Here is a 10,769-nt window from a genome sequence, read left to right on the forward strand (position 1 = left end):
TAAATGTTGACATGTTTTTACTCACCATTCAACATAACTTCATAAAGATAATACTTAAGCATATCACTAAAAATTATGATATTTCATAAAAATAACAAAATTGACCTTGAAATCTTCGGGCGCCTCCGCCTATAAAAAAGTATATACATACATTACATAAATATCTTTCGCTAAATTATGTAACTTTTGTATAAAATATTTTTCGAATAACGCATAATTTAAAAATTATTTCTGGTGTACAAGTTGAGCAGACTATCTTGCGTATTTGCTTAGTCAATGGATTTTTCCGTAAAAGATCAGAAAGAAGTTTATTATATTTGATTACTTTCTTTAGTCTTTATTTGGATTTGGAGATGAATAAGGAGAAGATGTATTTTCATGCAGTTATGCCTTTTTTATTTTTACAAAGATAAAATGCAGTACAAATAGCAGAACAGAATGACGATGCAAACAAACGAATACTGTAGAGTTTGTTCAAAAAGTTGCATGATAGGAATTTTAACGTTACCAATAATAAACATTCTAGCAGACTTATCAAAGTCAATAACCATCAGATCTTGACTAATTGAATATAATTTATGTTATATTTGTTGAAATAAAAATATCAAGATCTACAGTTAAGAGATATGTAACGTACATATTTGTATTATCTTGCTCCTGTCTCTAACAGAAAAATCTATCATTACTCGTTGTGCCCAATATTAAAATATCCCTTTCATGTTTCTCCAATCGTAAAATATTAAATTTAATAACGAAAGTTAATAAATTTAAGATCGAAAGGTGGTATTAGACCACAATTATAATATTACATGTATGAATGTATACTTATTGTTAGACAATTTGGAATACGAAGGCGAAATATTTTCATTTTATTTTCATTTGATCCTCATTTTTATTTGTTTCGTTCGTATGGACATTTAGTATATGTCGACTAGATAGCGTCTAAATACTGATACATATTTAGTACATACAAAGCATAACGTCAAGCAAAATTTTGGTACAAAATATAATCTTTATTTAAGTTTCCATAATACTTTGCAAATATAAATGCTTCATTTGCACGTACATAGCATACTTGATTTTCATCTATAAATAAAAATCTTCAAATCAAAGCCTATTTAAGAGAAGAGTAAACTTCATTCTTTAAGCAAGAAAAACTAACGCTGATAATATTATTAGAACCAAAATTTGATAAAATAAAAATGTAATATTAAACCCTGTATCGATAATTCAGAAACATTGACTGCATTATCAATAAAACTGTTTTACCGACTAATCCTCCGATTATCTCGAGCAATATACAAACAATTGAACAAACAATATATCACACATACAAATTCCTTACAATAATCTAACGCTCATGTTTGTATATACAATTGTTTCGTTGACTGTCATATTACAGATACTTAACTAATAACGATTAATAGATACGTTTAGGCTTACAGCGAAAGTGTTTTCTAAAATACTAATGTTCTGACAAATACGAAGCATTCAAATTCCTTAGAAATTTTACACTGCATGTGATTTAAAGAATATCTTCGGACCTTTTCGTCAGAACATTAATTCGCCGAAAAATGCTACTATAGCCATAACCTTTATAGATGTTCCTTTGCTTCGTCCAATAAATTAAGGGCGGTGCTGTTATTGTTTGTTACAAGCTAAATTGAATTTATTTATCATATTCTATTAACGTTTACTTCGCAGACAATATTTACGACTAACTTTGACTAGATTTCGTTTTAAACAACATTCACCGTGTTTAGTTAGAGACGCATTTGTATGTCAACGACCCACTTTCCGAAGAGCTGTCGTTATGGTAAAATGACGTATGTAATTATTTTAGGATCTCTGCCATTTAATTAGAACAGTACTGTAATAACAGGCGACTTACATGAAAATAACTATTCTCTAAAATACTTCAAATCACTTAAAACGTTTGATGATTGTTTTAGCCGATCACTATTAATTAAAGAAACATAGCGCTTTCAATATCCTTGGACTAGATCATACTCTTTTATTCTAAACGAGTAGAATAAAGGATAATGCGAAACAAAAGAATAAATAGAAATAAAAATATAGTAGTGATGGTAATCTAAAATGGCATTACTTTTTTATAACCTCCTTTGTTAGTATATATTATTCAGCAATAATTTATAAATAAATAAATAATTAAATAAATAAACAAATTTGAACTAACAACTATTACTGAATAACAGAAGAGTCGATATTACCATACCATTTTAGATTAATTTAATATAATAATTAGTAAAATAAATAACAAAGGATACTAGTAATATGTAGGATATAAAATAATAATAACTCGTATACTCATTACTCCCATCGCTTTGGCAAACTTGATTTCTATACTCGGATTGTTCCATGAAAAAAATTAAAATTACTTTTTAAAAATGTTAATTTTAGTACAAAAGAAAGTTACTAATAATTAATTATCGAAATAACTCTTTGTCAATATTGAAATATATAATTTTTTTAATTTATCTGTAATACAGGTTAAAACAACTAGTTTCAAGTACGTTTCAAATTATTTTTTTATAATGTTTAAAATATAAAATAACTTTAATTCATATGTTATTTGAAAATTAAATTATTTTTAGTTTGATTTGAATTTCAGAATTACCTCCGATTTTTATAAACTGTTTTCTCAATTAAAAAATTGCATGTATTAGATGTCATCCTATTTGAGAAAATAAAATAATGTATTATAAATTTTTTAAATTAAATTTTAAGAATTAGTAAGTATACTTGAAAGTCAAAGGGGGATTTTTAATAATAAATTCATTTTTAAAATATCTTATGCACCGTATGAAATAATATGTAAAAAATAATGAATTCCGAAAAACAAATAATTATTCGGAATAAAATACAATATTTATTCCTCAAACAGCAGAACATTTCATACATTTGATACTTTCGATGTTAGTTGAACAAAAAGTGCCCATAATTTTAATGGTATATTTAATTTTATTTAAAACATGAGTGGAATATATTTTATATTTCATATATTTATTTATACTAAAATAAATTTCGAAGTAATTTTCGGTAATGGATGAGGTAATTTAAGAAAAATGTGTGGTATCTATAAAACATATATGTATGATGTTCATAATTTAAGAACAATTCGAAAGTCCTGATGCTTCGATGAAATATGAACTTATGCACTATTCCTATCAAAAATTGAAATCAGCCTAAGTGTGTCTCTCAGATTTTAATCGGCTCTCTTATGTAGACAGACTATGTTATTTCAAATCTCCATAGTTTTAAATGAGGGTCACTAATTGTTTAGTAAATATTTAACGTTAAAGCTTTGGTACGATTTATCTAAAACAAATTTTATTCACGTTGATGCCTGATCTCTTGTACTTCTCTATTTTTATTTGCCATCACAATGTTGTAATTCTATCAATCAAATCATTACTATCAATTACTGTTACACAAAAATGTTTGAATTGCTTTTGGCAAAGTAACTATAGTTTCTGCTATTGACAGTTTAATTAAATAACACTATTTACTTTTATTTGGAATAGCTGATAAATGATTCTTGTAGAACTTTATATACTGAATATGTATTTGGAAACCGTTGTTCTCCAACTTTCACTTTCTGAAATATTTAGCTTTCAAAATAGGAAACATATTTTCTATCCCAAAAATACTATACATATAGTATAAAGGCTTATTATAAACATTAATTTTGCGACTGTTTCGAATTAAAATGAAGGATACTTTTATAGCAGTGAAAGTTGAAAGTATAATAGTTAAAATTTGTTGTAAAAATCATTAAAACATTTGAATAAATCGTTAAAATTATCACTAGTATGCTTATTTCTATAAGTATATACGGGAACTGTATTTTTAGTCGCATTTTTTGCATAGAAGTAAATTCAGAAAATAGGATAATGTTAGTAAGCCGCAAAATTGAGAATTAAAATTTTAATTCACCACTGAAAGAAGATAACAATGTAAATATTAGGATCGTATCACAAAATATTTGAAAACAATCTTCACTATGATTGACCTGCAGCTACTCCTGGACAAACGAAAGAAAGTAGGAAATTAAATAATTATGTATATATTAGTATTAATACGAAAGATCAGCATATAACAACAGAAATGGGTAAACGTTGCACCCTCCGTGCTCTCTAATGCGTGACACTGAGTAACCGCACATTTTGCCCACCCCTAAAGCTACGACTGGGCTTCTCTCTTATAATTTAAAAGACAGTTTGAAAGAATATAATGTAGAGCAGATAATTAAATGTTATATTACGATGAAAAGATTATCTTTCTTTTCGACGATTCAAATCATTGCGAAATAATTCGAAATTTCTTTTTCATGTAATTACACAATTGTGCACATGAACTCTATGTTATATGTTATAATAATTCTATATTTCACATTTTTCCAATACGGCAAAGAAACCAATTTGCAAAGATGTTTTCGTATTAGACATGCTTCCAATGCACTTCTACTTGAATTCGTACGCAAAAGAACAATCTTTCCGTGATAATTTTGTAGCAGCAGATTGCTTCACACTGTTTCTTTGAAAAATAGCTGTGGTGTTAAAAAAGATAAACCTTACCTAAACATTGACGTTAAATATCTTTTAATATTTTAACTATTAATCGTCTACCCTCTCTAATCTATTAACACGCAGATACTCAAATCTGAGGGGCACACTTGGAGTAATTTGTACATCGTAAGAGACTCTTTAACAACAATAAACATTTTCATGCCCTTTGACTAGGTATAATTTTTACAAATTTGGCAATGGTCATTTAACTATGCTCTCTAACTGCAAACTAAAAGCGACTTTTTACTACAGATGCAAGTATTGCAATCCATGTTAATCTGACCCACCGTAATATTTCATATTTCATATTTCATAACTGTTACATACTGTGTATAGTATCGTAGTAATATTTTCTCACGCTACGATTAGCAACAATACAATTAACTAATCAATATGCAGTACCGGTGGATGTTTGATTCAATGTTACTAGAGAAATAGGTTAACTTTAAGTTAACGACGATTAAACACTATCAGATTAGCCCTAACCTTAAAAATAAACAACTGGGATTATTCTATTGACTAGACATCGCATGCTTCGACTGCCTTAATTATCTTTGATATTTAGCTGTATGATCACGATTCTATAGATTATAGATCGATGAGATAAACCTCCGTTCTAAGCGATTTCTATTTTAAATAACATATGGGTTAATTTAAATCTATACAAGATGTCATCAGTTTTTCTAGTTAATCTATAGAGAAAAATAAAAAAAAATTTACATAAAAGCTGACCATGAACATTTTGTTACAAAATTATAAGCAAATATGAATGAGCCTATTGGAATATTCTATTAGTTTTTCTCTACAGGTTATTATTGCGATACTAGTGCAAACATTTAGTAACATAAGTATTAAAATTCAGTAAAATTATCCAAAATTTTAGTAAATTCCATATTTTCTAGATATAATAGTTTTTAATTATATTTATTACAATTAATAGCAAATTGTTGCCAGATAAAAACAGGACTTCCATATACTGCAATAAAAATCTTTTGTTATATATTTCAAGCGTTCAACAATTTTCTTCTGACTTTGGGGCAAATATTTCGTAGTTAACTTTTATGCGACAATTTTTCTATTTTTCTCTGCAGAATACACCTACACATTTTGTTAAATAAACCTACAACACACTATATATACATATATTATATACACAGCCACGGATTATAGTTGATTAAGAATATATTTTGCCAATAATTGTATAGAAATATTTTGTTAGTAAATAACATTATGAAAATAAAAATATTTCATTTGAAAAAGGATTTTAGGGGTTTTCAATTCATGTATAATTTATGCAGGAATAAGTTTATCTTCTACTTGAAAAAATGAAGAAACCAAATTCGATAAAAGAAATCATCGGTTAGATGATTGGTAACATTTACTAGATCTTAGTACAAATTAGTATTCTTATGTAGCAAACCGTTTTCGGCATGTCTTCTGCATTGCTTTAAAAGAATGGTAAGTAGTTTATCCCAAATTTGCTGTATAAAAAAGCTAATTTTCACAATATTACAACACTGTACTCCAAGATTATGATAATTAAAACAAAACACTGGCATCATTATTTAATGTTATTAATGTTATTTTGAATGTTATTGTGTTGGAATAATTCAGTAGACAGAATTTCAGTGATACGATATAACATTACAAATTTTAAATGTTGCATTTTACGACACTGAATTTAGTCTTTCTGTTCGCTGCTTCGGATTTTTGAACTAATTTTAGACCACAAAAAACAACCTCAATTTATACTAATACTTTCTCGAATTTAATTATCCCTATTGTATATTTTCATATAGAAATCAGTTTAAAACAATTTACCTACCATAAAATGTGTGTGTATGTTTTTTTTAATAAAAAAGCATAGTAAATAAACGTAAAAAAGATACTGAAGTCTAGTAGACGCTAAAGAATAAAACTTTTAAATAAAAACTTATTCTTACATTAACATATTCTTAGCTATTAAAATTTTCTTTCGAATGATACCCATATTTGAATTTTCATAACTTCATTTTTAAGAGAGTTATTTTCACAGTTCTAACGAAAAATGTTGCCGATCAATTTCGCCTGACTACATATTATAAGAATGACGGATGATCAGCTTCGGTAAATATTACAAAGCAGATAAATGGAAACTGGTATGTACACGTATAGTCACGGTTAGCTGACCTCTTCTCGCTATCTACAAATTTACATCGCACGCAACACCGTGTTAACCTTGTTGCTCCGGTATACTTCTAATTCTATGCAAATTTACAATCCAATTCGTCCCTGGCTAGTGTTGCTCGCACGATATGGGTATCGTTCCGTTGTAACAGCGTTTATTGTCTCAAGTTGATGAGAATCGAAACGACACGGCATGACGCCGCTAAAATGATCGTCACCGAAAGATATGTAATCAGTGTCACCAAATTCTACAATTATTTGAACTGTACACTAATTTTTGACAGATCGTCTTTCGTATCGAAAAATTTATTCGTAATCAAAAGTACTACTGGTTACAATATTCAACCCTTGAACGACAGAAGTAGGCCGTTTGTAGCCCAAATTTACGAAAACAATGCAACGGTGCATGGATTTGAAATGAATACCCAAATTTTTAAATAAAAAATGAAAAACAAATATTTTGAAAATTAGAAAATGAAAATAGAAAAGAATTTAAACTTAAAATTAAATTGTCATTACACTGCATAATTATTTAATTAAACTTGTCGTAATATTGGATTCTCTATACATATCTCTCTAAATAAAACAACATTTTTTAAAAACTAAAGTAAAATATATACTTGATATTGTAAAGTAGGGTTTCCAGACATCTATAAGCATTTCAAAATTAAAAAATCATCCCTTATTTTATATCCAGTAAAATTATTTTTATAAATACTTTAAACTCAAAGTTATTAAGATTTCTGTGGTAGTATTTCATTTTCGATTAGAAACATCTAAAGGTCCTATTCGATGATTTTATAAGGTTCAAAAATGTAAGAAATTCAGTATTTGTCATTGCTCAACTAAAAAATTCAATTGCCGTCTCTACACAAAATATTTCATTTTTAAAATTGCACTTATTACGAATCTAATCTTAAAAAATAATCTTGAAATTAATCCTACAGGCTGAATAAAAAAATCGAATCAACAGTAAAAGAACAAACAAAATATAAAGGAAATAAAGATTTACACGAATTATATTTTTCAAGCGGTTAATTGCCGGTTAAAGTTTGAAGCAAAAACAATTTACAAGGGATTGGCTTCTTATAAATCGAGCCCGAATCTCCAATACAAGCCTGGTCTACACGGCAAAGGTCTCGCAGGAAATTGATGTCAGGGCATTTCAGTGTTCAACGTACTATCAGAAACCACTTGAACAACGTCAGTCTTACCAATAGCACCTTGATTCTCCAGTAGAACATTGTTGTTGTTGTTGTTGGTTTCTGGATGCTGCGTAGCCAAGTGTTTCCGAAGCGCAGCCTGCCTGGTGAATTTGGCGTCGCACCTGGTGCAAGGTATCTCGATGATCGCTGATGAATTGGAATGTTCACCATTGGCCAACCTAGGTTTATGCCAACGTCGATGGGACGCTAAATTGGCCGGACACGAGAACCTCTTATCACATTCGGGACATCTGTACTCGACATGAGCTATCCTGGAACATCTGTGCTGCGCCAATTGAAACGCATCCTCGTGGAGTTGCCTGCAAAGTTTGCACTGATACGGACCCAGCCTGTTCTCGATCTTAGCCAGCTCGGCCCGCGCCTCCTCGGTGACTTCAACGATGTTGAATGCCGGATCGATGTCTCCGGTAACCACGGCTTCGTCAGGACCCAGGATTACAGTACCGGACACTGGACTGCTGGTGTCCTCGTCGAATTTCAATCGTCTCGCGTGCTTCTTTTTCGGTCTTTGCAAAAGCTTCTCGGTCGAACCAGCTCTGGACCCATTAAATATTGCTGCACTGTTGGTCGTAGATGCTGGGCTGGCATCTTCCTCCCTGATTTTTCTTCTGGGACATTGTGGAGGCGACGGTGTGCTTGGTGGCGTCATAGGTGCATGTTGCATACTTTGCAAATGATGCTGCGGTGTTAATAGAAGTTGCTGATGATATTCCTGCATCGATTGCAATTGACTGGGACTATTTAACAAGAATTTCTGATTTTGTGCATAATATTTTGAATTAGCCTCCGGCGAACTGAAAGGGATCAAACGAGTCGCCTCTTCCAAAATAGTGGATTTGTTCGTTGCTTCCTGAAGTTGGATTGTCTCCTTCTTCGGGAATAGTTGCTCGTAGCTAGAATGGCTGTGCACAGAAGAGCTTCGGTGAATAGTATCGAAATCGTCAACAACCACTGAAACTGTTTCATCGTCGCCTCTTTTAACATCTTCCGACTCTTTTCGCACTTCGTCTAAAATTCCATGCTCTTTTTTGAGTTCCGAGCCAATCGAATCTTCAGTTTTCGGTGTGTTCGGAGTGGGTGGAGGCTTCAAGGACAAATCCAGTGGGCACGGGGTTGACGATCTAGACAGTTCCCACGTCTGAAGAACGTTGTTGTCTGGAATCCTCGAATAAACCGAGGGTCTTTCCATAGGAATGTGCCAGGTAGTGGGTGTACTGTACGGGTTTTGATGAATTTCATCGCCGTAGTAACCCAAATAATTTAATCCGGAGGGCAAAAATGCCCGTGACAATGAACTTTGTAACATATTGACGTTTTCTTCGCCACAATTTCCCTCACACGGTCCATAAGTTGAGAATGTTAACGGTTTCCATGGTACTCTCCTTAAAACCACAGCCTTATCGAATATACGTGTAGACGTTCAATGATTCCGCCGGTTCCCGAACGACTTCCGTCACTCAGTTACCGGTTAGTTGATATTTCTTAAAATCTTTTCAGCAACGAAACACACTATCTTCCTCCTCGGCGGCTAGATGCCGTTTGACAGAAGGGAGCCTGCACCGCGTGCAGTATATTCCAATGCTCCGCCCGGGAACTCGCTTTCGTTTCGTCCGCTATTGGTCGGTCGACCTCCGGCCCACATCCCCTACCGTGCACAACAGTTGCCCCCACTCTGCTGGAATTTTGGCGCGTGCTCATGTAAACGCTCACCGCCCAGTCGACCGCGCAACTAATGAATGTAGGTGTGCATTGGGGATACTTCCTCGTAGCCACAGAAGGGTGTTTGCTGTCGTTGTTGTTGATTTTTAGCATTTCTCAGACTGTGTTCCACAGAAAATTATCGCTTGGTCATGTTTATGACAAGGTATACTCATTGCAAATAGCGTCGCTGACAATACGATGCTGGTATGTTTAATACTATACATAGAACTAGGAGGAATTGCGCGAAAAAGAAATGCATACAACCAAAAAGTACTAATGGTTGTACTCTTTTTAGAAACCATCTCTTTTCAATACAACCCTACAGATGTAACTTGCGCATTTTTGTCATTTGTCGAAGTATTGTAGTTACATTCACTAATAAATTTGTATGACTTGAGAAGACTAACGGTGCGAATGGAGAACGTCTTTTGTCCCGTGCCCTCTCTCTCCAGTTCTGAACAGTACTTAACACTAGACTACCAACAGTGAAATCAAAGCAATTTCTAACAAAACTAAAATGACTGGTCATTTAAAAGTAATAGAAAATCGTTATATTTACTGATTTATTACTTTCTTACAAAAAAAGGTAAAACTTTACAATTACTACGTCACCTCAAAAAAAATATTCGGGACATGTTTTCGATGTATTTTTGCCTCCTGAATACGAATATGATCATAAAAATCGGCGATCGGACATATCTGAGCTGCTATTTTGGAAAAACAGCAGAAAATCGTGATTTCTGAGAGTTTTTTGCATTTATTTTGCATTTATTTTAATCGATTACGTAAATTACGCAAAAGTGAGAACAATATTCATTTATTAATTCAAATTCTTAGCAATGAGACTTCTAACTAGCTTGACTGCGAAAACTGTTCTGATTTTAGACGGGTTTCGCTCGCCCTTTTATACTCGCAGGTTCGCCGAATTCCTGGAATTTCTGTGACGTCAGAATATCTAAATTTTCATATAAATTCGTTATTATACATTAATTATAAAATTTAACGGTTTAATTATATTTTAAATGTCACTCTTTAATTTCTGGCTAACAGTTCGATACTAAAATGATACTCTAATGGTGTTTTAACG

At 31.7% G+C, this 10,769-nt stretch overlaps 1 protein-coding gene across 1 annotated transcript; it reads right to left on the reverse strand.

The window, feature by feature from the left end:
- Positions 1 to 3,091: 3,091 nt before the first annotated feature.
- LOC100878652 (uncharacterized) lies at positions 3,092 to 10,140 on the reverse strand. The gene has a single exon (XM_076530687.1). The coding sequence runs from the start codon at positions 9,285 to 9,287 to the stop codon at positions 7,911 to 7,913; it is 1,377 nt and encodes a 458-aa protein (XP_076386802.1). The 5' UTR covers positions 9,288 to 10,140; the 3' UTR covers positions 3,092 to 7,910.
- Positions 10,141 to 10,769: the final 629 nt, after the last annotated feature.

The sequence above is a fragment of the Megachile rotundata genome, chromosome 4 (genome assembly GCF_050947335.1).
Source record: "Megachile rotundata isolate GNS110a chromosome 4, iyMegRotu1, whole genome shotgun sequence".
Lineage (NCBI taxonomy): Eukaryota > Metazoa > Arthropoda > Insecta > Hymenoptera > Megachilidae > Megachile > Megachile rotundata.

Bases quoted from the DNA above. Each gene is read 5' to 3' on its own strand.
- LOC100878652 (XM_076530687.1), bottom strand. From the start codon at position 9,287: ATGTTACAAAGTTCATTGTCACGGGCATTTTTGCCCTCCGGATTAAAT.